This window comes from Hoplias malabaricus, chromosome 13, assembly GCF_029633855.1.
Source record: "Hoplias malabaricus isolate fHopMal1 chromosome 13, fHopMal1.hap1, whole genome shotgun sequence".
Classification (NCBI taxonomy): domain Eukaryota; kingdom Metazoa; phylum Chordata; class Actinopteri; order Characiformes; family Erythrinidae; genus Hoplias; species Hoplias malabaricus.
The window spans coordinates 16,647,220-16,666,127 of NC_089812.1; the positions used below are offsets into that span (position 1 = coordinate 16,647,220).

Below are 18,908 nucleotides of genomic sequence, written 5' to 3' on the forward strand. Positions count from 1 at the left end.
ATGTTTTTTCAGAGACCTGGACTGGTTAAGAGCTGTTTTATAGATGCTGCACAGCCCTGATGCGCTCGGGTCTCAGTATCAGTTCCTTTACTAAACTCGTCTGAGAATAACCTTGCTGCTATTTCAGTGCTACAGTAAAAAGGTAAGACATTTTCCCACACATGAGTCTGTACTGTCCACTGTGTATTCACTGCAGTGCATTCTGAGAATGGGAATGTTTATTCCTGTAGAGTGCATGATTCAAACATGCAGAAATTAATTCTGGAATAATCATACTAGATTATTGTTATTTAAAATAATTTATCTTCTCAGTAAGCATGATGCTTGTAAACAATTATATATAATTACAACAAAAACATAAATACAGTAAAAGTAAAGATTTTTGTTCTAAAATATAGTAGCTGTGTTGTGATTGAATGAAGAACAAAGTGTGTTTCCAGACGTTCTCCTTCATTGTATGAATTTGTTAAATCAACATCACACTTGATTTCTCATAATAAAGTATTTATTAACCACTAAAAATAGGAATTGGATGATAACCTCAAATAATACTGGACTGTCACGAGGAGAGATGTGGAGAGGGTAAAACCAAGACATTCACACACACAGTATCACACTCACTGGAATAATGGTATGATCTGTGTTTTGGTCTTTAATTTAGTTTTGATTAAGTTTCAGTTCTGTTTTGTTGTAATGTGTCTGTTTCCTGCTCTGTTTCTGGCCATGCTTCACACCTGAGAACTCTGTGTTTGCAGGTGTTTCCTACAATGTTTCCATCTATAAGCCCTCTACTGTTAGTCTGTCCTTGTCACTTTGTTGTTTTGTTGTGTTTGGGTTCCTGCGTGATTTATTACTTTTTTCTTTTACAAGTGTATTGTCGCTGTCCAATAAAAACATGTATCGCCATGTTTGAGAATGTTTAGTTTACTACACCAAGAGAAACTCTCCAAAATAAAGAAAGTTTAGAATAATTTGTGTTTTTGAAAAACATGGCCACTTCTGGGAATGTTCACCACTGTTCCTCGTTTTCACCATTTGTGGATAATCTCTCTGTGGTTTGCTGGAGTCCCAAAACTTTAGAAATGGCTTTATAACCTCTTGCAGACTGATAGATCTCAATTACTTTCTTTCTCATTTGTTCCTGAACTTCTTTGGATCTTTTCATGATGTCTAGCTTTTGAGGATCTTTTGGCCTACTTCGCTCAGTGTGGTGTGATTCACTACAGTTAAGTTATGTTTTAACTGGGGGGCAAACACTTTTTCAAACAGGGCCATGGATGTTTGGATCCTTTTTCTCCCTTAATAATAAAAACCTAAGTTTTAAAAATGCATTTTGTGTTTACTTGTGTTGTCTTTGACTAATATTTAAATTTGTTTGATGATCTGAAACATTTAAGAGTGACAAACATGCAATCATGCAAATCATGAAGGGGGCAAACACTATTTCATTCACACCACTGTGTGTGTATAGTATAATACTGATATATATACAAAAATACTGATATATATATCAGTATTTTTGCTGAATAAAAAAAACTACATATATATATATATATATGTATGTATATATATATATATATATATAGTTTTTTTTATTCAGCAAAAATACTCTAAAAATATACTAAGTAAACTTACAAAAATAATACACCCAGTTAAATTTTTTTTTTAATATTCTAAGATTATTTCATTCCAAATTTAAAATACATGTTTTGTTTTTGTGTTTTTTTTTCCTTTTACTAATATGAATATAACACTTTTGCACAGTGCTGTATAGAGATTCATTACATTACGTCATAAACAAGGAATCAGATTTTTACTCAGGGCTATTTTAGCTGTTTATCAGTAAACCACACTCACAATGTAACAAAAACATACAAGTAAACAAACTGAATAACTCAACCCTGTCATCAGGAGACTGTTTCTCAGAGATGCCACAGACCTCCATGGCTAAGAGTCTGAAATTGCATAATTTTCCACTCCCTCATCACTCAGCAGGGGCCAGTTAGTTCAGACAGAGTTGTCAGAATTGTCAGCAGTGTGTTAGCCATGGTTCTGAATGTTAGTAGTGGTGCTTCATGTGTTTTTATTGTGTTTTTTAGACTAAATTCAAATTTTAGATTAAATTGTAAGAAATGTTTAACCCACATAGAGATACATTTGGGGCAATTTTTATCACGTCTTCCTCTTATGGCTCAGATATGTCTCAGGCCAGTGTTGTTAAAGCCAGATCAGTTTCACAACAACCCTGACATTTGGCCTCTATAAGATGAAACTGTGTCTGAGGTGAGGCAGCCAGGCCGACTCTGAGTCAACACCGACATTCAGGAACAAATGCAAAGAGAATGCATAAGAGAACTGCAAAGTGGCCATATTCGGGGGTCAAACATTAACTGCTACCTAGGAAGGCTAAACTGACACAGTTCATGTTCAGCATTTAATTTACATTACAAATATGGTCAGGACCCAGGTGACAGTTTTTGAAAGAGATTGATCTGACTGAAGCTAAATGGGATCTGATGAGGCAAAATTAATTATAAATTAATCATGGTGCCTGTTACAGGTTTGTGCTGTCACACTGAGAATGCTCATATTCTAGTCATGAAGTTCGTATCATTTTTTTTCCAACAGAATTTTATGAGTCAACAGCACTTCCATTTGTCTGACTCCTTCATAACCCCACCCCTGAAAGAGTGAGACCTCAGCAGGGACTTCAGCAGGGCTAAGGATGTCTTTCTCGGGCGAGTATAAGAGGGCTTGTCTTCTGAGTTTGTGGTGTTTATCAGGAAGAAAAGGCGTATGTGGTTTCCTGCATTAACTCTGTTATAATCATAAGTCCTCAAGCCCAGGACGCTTCACTGCAGAGCACTGTAAGTTCCCTTTCATTTACATACAGTTTTTTATTCATCAGAAATACTCTAAAAATATACCATAAGTAATTATACTATAATGTAAGTAAACTTACAAAAATACTACACCCAGCTAGAAAAATGTTAATATTCTAAGATATTTAAATGACCTTTATTTAGTTCCAAATTTCAAATACATGTTTGTTTTTGTGTGTTTTTTTTTAACTAATATGAAAAATGTTTATTGTAATAGACAAATTAAAAATGTATAAACAAGAGCAAAGGCAAGCCTAGTTTTGCCGGACCGCCATTAGCCATATAGCCATCGGCACAGAGATGTTGCTGATATTTCAGAAACAGGAAAGCTCAAAATACATATCCTTGCCATTGGAAGGTCTGGAGAAGGTCTGATGCTTCATATCAATGTATTTGTTTATAATAATAACAAATATTAACCAACTATAATAATAGTTTATCTTATCAGTTGCTGACAGTGTATGTATAGTCATAGAAAGCTACAAAACTGAAGCACCATGTTGAGATGACATTATAGCTAACTTGTTTACAAGAAAGCAACAAGATAACATTTTAACATTTAAGTTTTTGAAAATTTCTAGAACCAAGCACCTTGACATTTTATCGACCAAGTAATCTATACTTGATAATGGAGGGCATCACTGGGAATTAGATGTATATGTACTAACTTACATTTCTTTTTTTTTCCATTTTATTGATAAGTATCACAACAATAATAAAAAAGAGAGAAGAAAAAAAAAAACACTAAATTAATGACAAATCAAAATGTCATGGCAAGGCAGGGAAGACGATGAGGCGGACATACAGAGATCTTTATTTATAAATAACAAAACAAAATTATAACAAAACAAACAAGAGTAAACTTGAACAGAAAACAAACTACATTAAGCTGAATGGGACTAGACAGGAATAAACTAAGACTTGGACGGACAGGAAACAACCATGAACCGTTGTAGATATAAGCGAAACACAAAGACATGGAAACACACATCAACATAAGACCGCACCAGGGATACTGAAACAAAGGGACTATTATATACCAACAGGACAAATGAGGAACACCTGAGAGGCAGGACCACAGAGGAGACACAGGTGGAGACACTGACGGGAGGGCAGAGATAAGGTGGAGACAAGGGACCAAACCAAACAGTACCATGTGCTAACAGAGCTACAGAAAGAAGGCCCATTACCAATAAATCCTGATCAGAAGTCCCTCAACAGATGCTCCCAAAACTATAACTAAGGGATCAAGTGATATTAATATAAGCAGTGAACACCTAATTTCCAAACAAATTCGTTTCCAAAATTTTTTGATATATAGACAGGTCCATAGGCAATGCAGAAATGGTCCCCTATTTGTTTAACATTAAATACATAGATCTGACTTAGATGAGTCAATCTTCTTAATTTTCTCAGGGGTGGTAAATATCCCTAACTTACATTTCTATAAGGGTCTGACTGATAAAATGGTGCTATAACAAATTAACAGCCTCGCACTAATAACACCTCGCACTGGTGTTCTGGCGAGAATTGGCCTGTTTATGTGTAAAGTTACATACACAAAAAGCTGCGCAGATGTAGCAGCTAATTTACTCATCAGAAAGTCAGTAACGATGAGATATGCCTGTGTATTTGTGTCGGTATACAGAAAGGATGACTTTCTGTTTGTTAAATATATAGTAGAAAACAAAAGGCTGGGCCACAGAGACATTCTCCAAACATAAAGAAGAGACTATGATAAATATTACCTCAACAATGTTCAACACATTTCTGTTCGAGACTCCAATAAACCACTGAACTGCTCACCACGGTGGACGGTTGACTTCCAGTGCTGAAGCGGCACGAATGTGTCCCAATTTGTCTCTCAACTCTCTGACCCCTTGGACACTTTTGGACATTTTCAGATATTTTCGGACATTTTTGATGTTTTAGAAATCCCTGCCAGACGCGTTTTTTCAGGTCCCAAGAAGAGTACTTGTCCGGGGAAAAGAGGAGTTTTGGTCACCGCCAAACGGTTCCAAATTTAGTTCACGATAGTGATGTGCAGATCGATACTGAAAAATAAATACCTCCGATACCAGACCTTTATTCTCTGAAATTGTTTCTCAAATTAAAATATTGATACTTTTGATACTTATATAATTTATCACTTATAGGTATATCATTAACAGGAACAGAGTGGAAAATAACTAAACTACTGAGATTTTGTGTAAATGATACACAGGTGGGAGGAACTTGTTTTCTTCCACCTGGGTAAGTGCAGAGTGTGTAAACGCAGCGGCACACTGGTCACTCAGTCAGTCAGTCTGCAGTAGTGATGTTTGATACCATCGATTTACTTTCCAATCCGTTGTGTATTTCAAATCACAGCTTCATAAAGAATACAAGACATCAGAGTAATTTTATATGTATTTATTTTAAACTCTGAAATATATTAAGGTTATGGCTCATTATACTGAGTGTTGCTGTTTTTGGGGAAACATCTTCAAACGATATAAAATCACAGGGCAAAACAAGTGGTGGGGCTATTCTGCACTGCACACTTAACCTTATTTAGATTCAGCTATGTATGTAGTCTCTCCAAATAGCCTACAATAAGGGGATACAAACACTTGCTGTTTTATAATACTTGGTGACTCAAATTTAAATTGCCAGTAGAATATTTAATTAAATAAATAAATGTCACAATAATTGTACAGGTTTTTCAATACCTACATTTAAAATTATTCCTTTTACAGTTAAAGCAAATTAGAAAGATCGTAATTAATAAATATATTTATAGATAAAATGTTATTTTTTAATCCATCTTTTCTAGTATACAAGTTCTGCATTAGTGCTGTTTTATTGTAATTGCTCAGTATAATTTAATGACAACTAGTCTATATAATGAGCAATTCTTTTGGATACCTTGCCTAGTCTGTAGACAGACACAATGGCAGAGTGTTGTTTGGAGTTATTTCAGCTCCACAAACAGCCAAGACGCAGTTTGTGAGTTTGTGGCAACACAACAAACCATGTGAAACACCTCAGGTTAAACCACAACACAGAATACGAGGCATTTATAATGAGGCGGATAGAAGAAGAGTGCAGTGTCGGGTGCTGCTGCTAGGGCAAGACCGATGTCTCTGGTGGAATTTTTTGGTGCTGCAGGTAGGCACTAACCAGGTAATGAGGGAGAAAATGTGGAGCTTAAAACGAAGCTAAGCACTGTTGCTCTTGGAGTTGTTCAAATTAATAAATGAAATCTTTATCAAAATAAAACACATGCTTCAACAAATAGCTACATGAGTTCAGCTTGGAGTAATATGTTTATGACTAAGATAATCACTGGATTATATAAACTGTGTCATTAAATTATACAGAGCAATTTTGATAAAACAGCCATGGGGAACTTTAGAACATTTACTAGAAAAGATGGATTGAAAAATTAAATGTTTCCTTTACTTGTGCTTGCGTTCTGCTATGAAAGCATACAGTGTTCCCTGGAATTCCTCCTCATCTCCTCATCCATTACATAATCCGTTCTGTGGTAATCGAACATCATTAGTTCACGAACTGGAATGTCAAATATGGCTGAACTAACAACAGATGGTGTAGTAGCACTACCTTAAGTTCTCTCTGTGAAATATGGCTGAACTAACAGTTCCTACTCGCTCAAGCATGTTGGGCATTGGGTGTCAGTCAGTCAGTAAGCGAAAATGTATGGGGAAAGATTAGTCTCAAAATACTTTACAAATGCGTAAATGTTAATCCACAAATTAAACACAAATCACAAATATGTTTCACTATTCACAAATGAATACATCCCATTCTGTCTCACAGTCTGTAGTTTGTACAAATAGTTACATTCATAAATACCTGTTTTTGTTTTTCATAGATATATCATACTTTTATGCGAAAATAAATACATTTGTTTAAATTTACATTGCAAATATTTGTAAAGTCTAAGTATCGAATTTAAAATTTATTTGTAAATTGTTGAATCTAGCAGGTAGTGTAGCAGTCACACAGCTCCAGGGGCCTGGAGGTTGTGGGTTCGATTCCCACTCCGGGTGACTGTCTGTGAGGAGTTGGTGTGTTCTCCCGTGTCTGCCCCTCACCCCAGAATTTTTAAGGAATGGAAACTGGACTGTAGCTGGCCCCTCACCTCAATTCTTAAGACACAGATACTAGACTGCAGGGCAGCTTATACACCACAGTTCAGACAGTGTGTAAAGTTTGATACTTTTAGAAACCGTGATGGCCTGCTTTGCATAAAATACCCTTGCACAAAATAGGTCTCCTAGTTATTTTCTTTCTTCTAACCAATTTCTATAACTAATGCAGCTCAAATTGCTCTGTTCGAGCATTGTTTGGAAGTTTAAGAGAATGTCAGTGAGTTCTTTGGGATATTGTGTTAGATTATTGTGTATTTTGTAGTACAGCTGTATGCCTGGTGACCATGTAATGTTTGTTTGTAACAATAACGTTTGTTTGCAGTATTAATATTGTACCTTGTAAACATTGAGTACATTATATGGAGTACATTTTCAGCCTTATGTGATTTACAGACTTGTTTGTGGTTGGCTTAATGTGTGAAATTCTTGCAATAAAAAGAGAATAACCATTTAACTGAGACCACATGTACTGAGAATGATAATGTTTGCTTACATATATCCTACCACTCACTTCCTAACAAGAGACATGACAGTAAATATGGGTTCATCAGCACAGCTCAGTGCTGGGGTGCTATATATTCTTCGCCTGGCATTAGGTTCATGTTTCTCTACTCCAGAGAATCAAATTCTATTGTCAGTATTTCTCTACAGGGATTAGAGAGGCAGTGTGTGCACGTTTGCACATCTGTGTTAGTAATGGGTGCAACTTAATGTAGAATACATTCATTACAAATTTGTCCTCAAATATTTGTACATATGGTGTATTTCTGTAATAAATGAAACTGAATAAATGAACCATATTAAAATAAATTCATAGCCCGTCGGGCAGCACGGTGCTGCGGCAGGTAGTGTTGCAGTCACACAGATCCAGGGACATGGAGGTTGTGGGTTTGAGCCACACTCCATGCGAATGTTTGTGAGAAGTTGGTAGGTGGATTGGCGACTCGGTGTGAGTGAATGTGTGTGTGTGTGTGTGTGTGTGTGTGTGTATGTGTGTGTGTGTGTTGCCCTGTGAGGGACTGGTGTGTTCCTGCTTTGCACCCAGTGATTCCGATTAGGCTCCGGACTGGACCCACTGCAACCCTGAATTAGATAAGCAGTTTCAGACAATGCATGAATGAATGAATTAATGAATGATAGTCCTTCTACAAATTTACATGCACAATCCATGTAAGAAGAAAGGAAGGCTTTCTGACAGTCTAAGCCAGTTTTATCCAATTCTGATCCTGTTCTACCCGTTCAAACAAACTTCATTCAACTAATTTTGTGAGTAGGGTGTTCCAGGACCTGGTTCTGATGCCAAATCAAAGCAAAGGGTAATACATAATACTCTACAACAAGGACATACTTCTTTAAAACCATGCAAAGGAACTAGATGTACTAGTACAGTGAACTTCTCTGAATGTCTATTTATATTCTTAGTTTTAAGTTTAGCCAAATTTCCTGAAAGGTTGCACCAATATCTTGGAATTCATTATACCATTATACCATTATAACTACATTACAGTGAGTTTCCATTTTACTAAGTTCACCTAACTTGTAGCTACATGCACTGGCTCTATTGTCATATATATTGTCATATGTGGGTGTCCACTATGACTGAGTGCTCATAGTAGGTTTGCTGAATATTATGATTATTTGCAGATTATTAGCACCATTTCTCCCATGTCCATTAATGGAATGGAGCTGCTTTAAATATTTATTTGAATGGTGGGCCATTTTTATAGTGTTACTTAAGGGTTTACACTTTTAAACTGATTATAATCCAATACTGTGCTGAGTACAAAACAAATAATACAGTCCTATAATTCTGTAATCAAATTAATATAATGATGAGAGACCTAATGGAGTTCATAAGCTTGCAGTTCACCCCATAATCAGATTACCAAAAATATATAATTAAAATATCAGGAGTGCTATGTATTTCGTTTTCACTGAAACCTAATATTTTAAATTTGTTTCAAATCACAAAGGCCGCTTTTCCTACATTCGCCTTCCCACAAAACATAGATCGCCCACTTGCTGCATTCGTCCCTCCCACTTGCTGGCCTCCGGCTGCAGAGATATGTAGTTGTGGAGCCTGCAGAAATACCCTTCTCACAAATATGGCCAGCAAGGGGAACAAGCCACCGATAGGTGGCACTGTTATTCCCCACAGTGTTTCAGGACTGACACGTTCCTGTCAGGGCCGCAGCAAAACAACCCCCTGTAGGCGGGACTATGACTCCATTGGCTGCCGCAGTAAATGATAGATAACTCTGGCTGCGGTTTGTCTAAATGAAAGTGATGACCAATGAGAAGCGCATATTCTGTTTAGGAGCCGTGGGGTACCCGCCCTCCGGCTGAGGGTGTCTGTCTGGAACAAATCACCCATTTTAACAGTCCAATCACAAAAATACGAAACACATCGCGTCCCGTATGAATAAAATGTATTCATTTGTGAATAGTGAAACATATTTGTGACTTGTGTTTAATTTGTGGATTAACATTTACGCATTTGTAAAGTATTTTGAGACTAATCTCTCTCCATAAATATGCCTCTTCTCGGCTGGCCCTGTAGGTGGTCATAAATGTAAAAAACAAAATAGTTATATTAACAGAAATTATATGGCATTTAAACTTAACTGTGATGATGATGATGATGATTAATATTACATGATTTTGCAGACTGTGTATTAATACCCTATGGCCTCTATGTATTTTAACTATTAAGATAAACATACACAATAAAGAATTATTTAAGCTTTTTAGTTTATATTTGTTGATCTAATGCAGTATTATTTGATGTGAAACCTACAAAAACCTTGAAAAACTATAAATCAATAATAGGAATATGTTTTTGCTGATGACTCATATTTTTCCGCCCAGAGACAGCGTGGGTTGACGTCATCTGAGTCAAAACGAAACTGAAAGTAAACACCGTCTTTATTGTTCCTTTGCAGCGTCTTCATTTATGATTATAGTGAATATGATTAGAATATTTCATGACGAACATGACACACAAATTTTGAAGGAGCACCTTGATTTTTAGGTGTTTTTACACACTGGATTACTCCTAGAGGCTTCAGAGCACCGCGATGAGAGCGCTATTTTTAGAAACGGTAGGATCTGCGATTTCTAACGGTATACGGAGCTCACAGACGCATTCAGACATTCAAGACCTACAAAGCTGATTATATAAGTTGTGTTTCTGCCCCGCAGACTGTGGAGTTCGGGTTGAGGGGGTAAAATAAAGAATGGTGTGGTCTGCATTGGGGATCCTGCTTAGCTTTGCTCTGGTCACTGGTGAGTTTTATTTTTTATTACAGCCTTAAAGACTTTTACCTAATTGATACAACACACGGTGTGATTGTAAAATTCATTGCTGGATTTGGTTTGGATTTTCTTTGGAAAAATCAGCATGTTTCAAACTAATATCTATCTGCCATAAGTATCTGTGCACTAAGGAGGCTGTGGCTGAATTAATTATGTAAATAATTGTTTATGAGGAGCATTGACATGATGTAAAAATATTTAGCCAATATTTGAGAATCTGTACCAATATTGTAACACTGAAGTGTAGGTGGAGATGGATGAACCTGAGTCTGTCCACAGAACTCAAAGGTATGATACAAATGTGCCAAATGGAGATTAGTTGTAAAACACTAGCATTTCTTAAGCTTATTCTTCCATTCATTAATTTGTTCTATTTATTTATTGGTACAGCTGTCCACTGCATATTCAGCATCCAGATGCCAAGCTCTTTAGAGACCGTTAATGGTTCCTGTATTCTGATTCCATGCGGCTTCACCATTCCTCAAAGTCTTAAAGAGAGTCTGAAGCTCCCTGTATCTGGAATCTGGAGAAATGGATCTCGTTGGTTTACCGGCAGCACTGATATTTACAACTCGTCTCGAAAGCTTAATGAAATCCAGGGCGAGCTGCTCGGGGACCTGCTCCAGAAGAACTGCACATCTGTCCTGTACAACATGGGGTCAAAATACTCAGGAACCTATTACTTCAGAATAGAGACAGGATTCAAATACACCTTTGAGACACCAGTACAGATTAATGTCGTAGGTAGGTTTTTCTTATTAAGCATCAGTAGCTTTGTTAAATTACGCAGGCTAAATGCACTAAATTCAAAGTGGTTGAATATATGAGTTGTGTACAGCGAGATGACGTCATGAGCCTGAATTCATGGCCACCAACTCAATGAATTCATGTGTTTGCTAAGAGGGTGGGTGTGTGTTGTTTAACTATCATAGGGTGGGACCACCACATGGTGTGAATTTTAAAGTAAAAATACTACCTTGTGTGGTTTTAAATTAAATGTAAAGTACATGTTTTCTTCACTTTTTTAGAGTGAAGGCAGTGAGTAAATCTCCTGGAAACATACATCCCTGTGCTTTATACTGCCTCAGTTCCTGTAAAGGGTCTGAAATTTCATCCATCCAAAAAAGTGCACACAAACTGGACCTTGGTTCAATTTGATCTGGATTGACACCACCTATTTTGGTTGCACCAGATTTTAGTTTTTTGATCTGGAGTGTGATGCTAAAACGTCACACACATGTTCATTTGATTAATGCAAATAATCAGTTGAAAATTCTATGTCAGACCATGTGATCATGTACTAAAGCCAGAGTGTACAATAACATTTACCGGTGATGAATTTTCAATGTTTGTGTGATTGACCAGTTGCTTTGAGGAGAATCAAATTGCTTTTGTTACATTACACATTCAGTTCAGTAATTTAAACCTAGACTCACAGATTTTGGTTTGTGTCAGGTTTATCATGATTGTGACAGTCTAAACCCACCTTTAGAAAGTTAAAATCTGAATGAACATTTCTCTGGTGACACTGGGTCACAGTTATTTGACAGTATATATATCCAAGCTTCATGTTAACCATTTTCTTATTTCCTTGGCTTCCAGATATTCTCCCACAGCCTATTCTGTCTCATGCGAGAGTTTCTGTGAAAGAGAGCACAGAGGTGGAACTGACCTGTACAGCTCCAGTGCCCTGCCCGCAGCAGCCCCCAAACCTGACCTGGACCCCAGAGCTGGGCAGCATCACCGAGACCCTGCAGACAGATGAAACGGGGTCATACACACTGTCCTCTGTGCTGAGATTTGTCTCCTCGCGATCACATCATGGAGAGAGCATAAAATGTCTTCTACAGACACAGCAACACCACAGTGTCTCTGATCATCCCTGTGCTATCACAGTCCTTTGTAAGTCCTTTTGGGTCTTTAAACCCCTTTTTAATTTTATGCTGCCTGAGAGACAGTGACAGTGTTTCATTTCTATTTGTGCTGGAAAAAGTTTATAAAAGTTCCGATCTCACTTTTGCTGCTATTCTCAGTGATTTCTACATGCCGTCACATCGTACACATCTTCCAGCCTAAAAAAGGCAACAGATAGTTCCTTTAGGGCCGAGGGCAATTAGGGCATGACACTATTTGTCTTTTAAACTGCACATTCAATTAAATAGTGCACATTAGGCATGAAAGAAATTCAGGAGCTTTGTTTAAACTGTTGACGTCCACTATATATTCACAGTAAAAGCTTGCTTTACAGAATTTTCTTTCACAAAGGACCATTTAACGTCAGCTACGTCTACCATTGTAATAACTCAGACATTCTTTGAACCATTTACTGAATATTACTGAATTACCTAATAAATATTACTTAATATCTCTCCCTCTTTTGCTGTTTTAACTCTTTCCACTTTTCAGATGCTCCCAAAACACAAATTGAGGTGAATGTCTCAGACCCTCTGTATGAGGGATCGAATGTCACTATTTTCTGCTCAGCTGATGCAAACCCAGAAGTGACACAGATACGTTGGTTCAGAGAGTGGAGGGGAAATGTAAGTGAAATAAACAGAACAGACCTCACTTTCACGATGACCAAGGACAGAGTGGGTTTCTATTACTGTGAGGCAGAGAACATTTACGGAAAGCAGAACTCTTCCAAAGTCTCACTCAACATAACAGGTAGGTTAGCATGGGGAAGGAGATCTTTTATAACTGTATATGTGTGAACAACAATGCTCGGCTGAGTGAAGACCCAAACAGGACACACACAACCATATGGTCACTTCAAAAATATTAGTAAATAAAATACATTTCCAAAAAACTATATGTATGTAATTTTCACACACTTTAATGTGTTTTAGAGTTCAGTCATGCAGCTCAGTAATAATTTAGTACAAATTAGTGGTTCAAAATAGTGCATTTTAAGTGCACCGTTTTTTTTTACATAAGAGTCACCAGTTCACAGAGTGTCTTTTACAATATCTTACAGCAGAACAATGATTTCTGTGACATCAACCAGCATTAAAGGTTGTTAAGTTTATGGGCAAAAAAGTGCACTTGAGCTCACTATTGTTGTTATTGTTGTCAATTAATGGACAAAGCCCTTTGCAGTGTTACACTGACAGTTATAGTCTCAACTATCACCAAATAATTTCTATCATTATATATTAAAAAACAGTGTCAACACACTCCACAATACAGATTATGTAACCTGAAATATTAAAGGTGACAAACATGCCCAAAGTTTCTTCTGAAATCAAGGCTATTTGAGAGGGAGTCTGTCTCCACATTTTGCTGCAGTAGCAGCCTCTATTCCTCTAGAAAAGCTTTGCATGATTTCTGTGAGGATTTGATTGGATTCAGACACAATTAAAAATATTAATAAGGTTATGTAATGGTGTTGGATGATTAGTTCTGGATTACAAAACTCCACTGAGTACAACTCATCCCTGAGTAATTGGATGGAGGTTGTCCACCCCAGACAACACAATCCCCCCGCTCCTCGGCCTACAGTGTAGTTTGATCCAAGTGCCATTCTGTTTCCCCAGTGGAACATGTTATTAAGGTCTCCCACTGTTGGGCAAACAGGGAGAAGTTTGGATTTCAATTCTGTCATTCCATTCAAAAGTTTACTCATTTCATCTTTAATAACAGCTTTTGCATGGAAAACAATTTGTCCCTTATTACTCCCCTTACTAGAGCACTCCTCAGAGGATGGTTATGACACTTTAAGAGAGGGGAACTCCTCCACTGTGAAGTGGCTGCTGGGATGCTGTGGTGCTGTCCTCATGCTGATTATTCTCCTCACCATCACGCTTTGCTTTAAAAGGTACAGGCTTTTTATTCATTAATAAGAGTTCCACATGGCAGCTGTTAGATAATAATTTATTGAATATAACTTTTTAAAAAGGAAATATCATCTCTTTTTAAAGCACCACTTTCTTTCAGGCACTTTTTCAGGCCCTTTTTACAGTTATGTGTATATTTCATGACAGTGTGTCAGTGTAGACATTGCATCTGTGAATATTCAGACCTAAAATATTTCTTTATGGTTTAGATTAACTGAAGCAAAATGAACAGTTATTAGAAAAGAGTTTATGTTTCTGCTTTTTTGCGTGAATCTTTTCAGGAAAAATGTATTAATAACCCTGTGACCACTAGGACACAGTAAACTCATTAATATGATTTTTATTTCTTTAGGAGCAGAACAAGGTCCATGCAGGTACAGTATTTCTTGAAAACCAATCTAAAAATAAATAATCAGAATTTCACTTAGCAGCCCCCTCCAGGGTATGTTCCCGCCATGTGCCTGTGGACACAATGCAATCCTGAACTGAATAAGCCGTTACAGACTATGAATGAATAAAAGAATAATTTTACATTATTATAATAACATTTACCATTACCATAATAAATACAAATCAAGCAAAGTTATTATCTCCAATTACTTCATGTTATGAAACTGCCACAATACTGACACGAAATGGGAGCATAAACTGCTTTATTAAGGGACTAAAAGTCATTTTGATTCTTTATCTCATTTTAATTGTTATTCTTAGAAAAAAAATGTATAATCCTTTTAATAAATAATCAGTCCTAGTAAAATAAAACATTTTGTGGGTAATAATGACATTATGTTTCTTTAAGGAATCAATTCTGACACACCATGAGCCTGAACAATATTTGCCAATGCTAACTCTCTAAGAAAGACTAAAGTAATTTTGAAAATAAGAAATCATTATGAATTTTTCAGTTGTAAAGATTTAACTTTTTATACTTATAAGCTAACACAGTCTGTTTCCACACAGGGCAGCAATGTCAACAAGTCACAGATTTATGTAAATTTTGACAAGAACTTCAGTAATCTTCAGCGAGAAAGCAGAGACTCTGAGTGTGGTGTGTACAGTAATGTTTCCAATTCACAATCAAAACCTGCCTCAGAGGCTATTTATGAAAACTCATCCATTTAGTCTGAAATCAGGGACAATTGTCATATCCAAAGTATATGGAAATTATTTAAAATTGAAAAATATTTTATTGATTAAATCAGAATTTCTAAAATTACAGTTCTTCAGTGTTTAATTTTGAATCCTTTATAGCAAATCAAGCTGTATTACTTCTTGTCAGATGTATTTCTCCAAATTCAACACAATATAATCCAAATGTTTGTAGACACCTTTTATGGTAAAATATGATAAAACCCTCAGGCACTGGTGAAACTCTGTTCTCTGGAGTGATGTAGTACTGGAGTGTACTGGAGTGATCCTGTACGGCTGGGATAGAGCAAGAATGTCGTGATCAAAAACATCATAACCTTACATAGGTTTATTATGCAGAATGCAATCAAATCCTCACAGTAATGTTCCCACATCTAGTGCAAAGCCCTTTAGGAAGAATGAAGACTGTTACAAAAGCAAAGAGGGAGAAATGCAAAATGATGTTATTTACAGAAGAAATGGAGGTGTCTACAAACCTTTGATCATATTTTGCATATTCAGTGTTAGACTCTGATTTTTGTAAAAGATTGCATTTCTGTTCTGTAGCCGTGTGTTGGGTTCAGCTCTTCTCTGTTTGTTTTGTTGTTACAAGATGTTACATGACTAAAGAAATAAAATTTAAATCATAATGAATAAAACACTTCTACTTACAGACACAAAGTCTCTGTTTAAAATTTAAAAACAATTTTTTTTCAATGTTTTTAATGAAAGCCAAGCTGTAGAACATCCTGTTTGGAGATATTATTTTTTTTAAATCACAAAAACCAGCACATGTTCATACATCAGCCTGTATTAATTCATATCTCTTAAATAGCTTCATTTTTTGCATGAACGAGTCTTACTAAGTAAAAAAAAAGCATTTTCAATTGGAACAATTGAAAGATTATATAATACAGTGCTCCTGTGTCCAAACTGTTAAAGCAGTTATGCCACAGAAACAGTGCCTGATGCAGATTAATACAGTCCTATTTTATATTTGTATTTTCGATCATAAGTGCTATGGAAAACAAGGGTTTCCAAATCCAGCATGATCCTGTAGCTCTCTGATCTCCTGCAGCAGTGCCTCATCTGCTAACTTGAACTGTGGAGTCAAAAGAAAAACGCAAATATATATAATATTCAGAATTCTTCACAATTCATATGCATATAATATTCACAACTCATCTTTATAAAACAAAGACAATTTGTGTCAAAGTTATGTATAAAAGGTGAGGGGTGGGTGTTGTTTAACTTTTTGGAATGGACCTGGAAACAATTTAGAGCAGTAATACAAATAAAGATTTAAGGACCCCATGAATGTGGAATGGGCGGCACGGTGGCGCAGCAGGTAGTGTCGCAGTCACACAGCTCCAGGGGCCTGGAGGTTGTGGGTTCGATTCCCGCTCTGGGTGACTGTCTGTGAGGAGTTGGTGTGTTCTCCCCGTGTCCGCGTGGGTTTCCTCCGGGTGCTCCGGTTTCCTCCCACAGTCCAAAAACACACGTTGCAGGTGGATTGGCGACTCGAGGTGTCCGTAGGTGTGAGTGTGTGAGTGAATGTGTGTATGTCTGTGTTGCCCTGTGAAGGACTGGCGTCCCCTCCAGGGTGTATTCCCGCCTTGCGCCCAATGATTCCAGGTAGGCTCTGGACCCCCCGCGACCCTAAATTGGATAAGCGGTTACAGATAATGGATGGATGGATGAATGTGGAATAATAATGAGACCCCATATGAACCATGGCATCCACTAGAAGAAGAAGAAACGTCTTTATTGATACCCTTGAGGAAATTGCTTCTCTGCATTTGAGCCTTTCGTGGCAGTGAACACACAAACACACACTAGTGAGCAACTCTTCGCAAAGACAACTTGAGCAGGGGCGCTGCCAACCACCTCGTTGCCCAGGGAGCAATTTGAGGGTTAGGTGCCTTGCTCAAGGGCACTTCATATATAATTATATAACATTATATACAATAATTTTATTAATTGAACTGGTGACCCACTGGCATCAAGCTCGCTTCTTTAACCTCAAGGCCACAGCTGCCCCTACTTTTTCATTTATTAGCTGGATAAAGCTGTTGATTTAATGAATGGAAAAAGTTAACTTGGGTGATGTAAATGTACTAATATACATATGAGTCCATTAGTGACAATAAAGGCCAAAATGTCCCAGTGCATGTATCAGTTCTTGTGTCTTGTGCAGTAGATAAAGAAGGAGGACCAACCTTTAAGGCGTATTTATATGACTGCTCTGCCTCCAGCTTCCTTCCAGTCTGAAAATATACAGTACACAGGTGTTAAGTAAACAGTGATTTTGGACAAAAATGACCTTACATGATTATTGTTGATCCATTTAATTCAGTTTTGACTCACTTGTAAACAAACCAATGACAGGTAGCCCCAGACCTCTGGATTTCCATTATTGAGGGTATTTGCCTCGGACAGGGCATCCTCTGCCTCAGTCAGCTCCCCAAGCTCATTTCACAACAGAAAAAAACATATAAAGCATATTTGACTCAAATGTGGGAATAAGTGCAGTGAGCTAAAGAAATGAGACGTCTGATATATAGGAAGTCTGAAATATCAGTAACAAGTTTCTGTTAATGTTGTTAAGACTACACTCTCAGTCTTCCACTACAGAAAGAAATCATACCTCCTTAATACACTGCCTGGCCAAAAACAAAGTTAGTTTTTAATTAAATACATAAATACAATATATTTCCAAAAGTATTCGCTCGTCTGCTTTCACACACATATGAAGTTGAGTGACATCCCATTCTACATCCCCAGGGTTTAATATAATGTCAGCCCACCCTTTGCAGCTATAACAGCTTCAACTTTTATGGGAAGGCGTTCCACATGGTTTAGGAGTGTGTTTATGGGAATTTTTTACCATTCTGCTTTGTGCACTGGTGCACAGACATGTTGGAACAAACAGGGTCAATTGATGGACCAATAGGAAACTTTAGCTGGACCAATGAGAGTGAAAAAGTGCCATGGTTGATAGCAACAAATGTTCCGATTGGTTAAACAAACCTCGCGATCTGATTGGTCCAGCTAAAGCTTTCCTATTGGTCAATAAATTGGCCCTTCCTGTTAAATCCGCAACTGCAAAAAGAGATTCGCACGCAGCAGAGGTGAATGGGTGGATTTTTTCAAAATCTCCCACTGTCACATTTGGAACCTTAAAAATGTATGCTATTGCACATTTTAAGCCATTTGAGAGGTACTGATTCACACTTTTACGACATTTGATTTACAAAAGTGACACATTAGTGAATTTAAATGATTATCTGCGCCCTATGAGCATCTGCTGACCCCTCTCTGTCATTTAACATGGTCTACCACTTTGTGGCTGAGTTGCTGTTGTCCCCAATCGCTTCCACTTTTTAATATTACCACTGACTATTGACTGTGGAAAATTTTCTAGCAAGGAAATTTTAGCACTGGATTGTTGCATAGGTGGCATCCCATCATGGTATCACCCTGGAAAGCATTGAGCTCCTGAGAGTGACCCATTCTTTCATAAATGTTTGTAGATGCAGTCTGCATGTCTAGATGCTTGGTTTAATACACCTGAGGCCATGGAAGTAACT

The 18,908-nt window shown here is 37.1% G+C and overlaps 2 protein-coding genes across 4 annotated transcripts in view; one reads left to right on the forward strand and one right to left on the reverse strand.

Annotated features, from left to right (window-relative positions):
* Positions 1 to 2,735: 2,735 nt before the first annotated feature.
* LOC136665412 (B-cell receptor CD22-like) lies at positions 2,736 to 15,325 on the forward strand. 2 transcript variants are annotated; one of them, XM_066643028.1, is made up of 8 exons: positions 2,736 to 2,867; positions 10,241 to 10,324; positions 10,745 to 11,098; positions 11,957 to 12,256; positions 12,761 to 13,021; positions 14,042 to 14,171; positions 14,543 to 14,564; positions 15,151 to 15,325. In XM_066643028.1, exons 2-8 carry the CDS (start codon positions 10,276 to 10,278, stop codon positions 15,310 to 15,312), a joined length of 1,278 nt encoding a protein of 425 aa, XP_066499125.1. In that variant the 5' UTR covers positions 2,736 to 2,867; positions 10,241 to 10,275; the 3' UTR covers positions 15,313 to 15,325. The 2 variants fall into 2 exon arrangements, with proteins under 2 accessions (XP_066499125.1, XP_066499124.1); XM_066643027.1 differs by lacking the exon at positions 2,736 to 2,867 and adding an exon at positions 9,984 to 10,140.
* A 352-nt stretch (positions 15,326 to 15,677) lies between these two features.
* Positions 15,678 to 18,908, reverse strand: part of cfap70 (cilia and flagella associated protein 70) — a 32,144-nt gene continuing 28,913 nt past the window's right edge. For both annotated transcript variants that reach the window (XM_066643026.1, XM_066643025.1), the window contains 3 exons: positions 17,686 to 17,787; positions 17,538 to 17,585; positions 15,678 to 16,420 (listed from right to left, as the gene is read on the reverse strand). In XM_066643026.1, the coding sequence (XP_066499123.1) occupies positions 16,337 to 16,420; positions 17,538 to 17,585; positions 17,686 to 17,787 (234 nt within the window). In that variant the 3' untranslated portion in view covers positions 15,678 to 16,336. The remainder of the gene's footprint in view (positions 16,421 to 17,537; positions 17,586 to 17,685; positions 17,788 to 18,908) is intronic.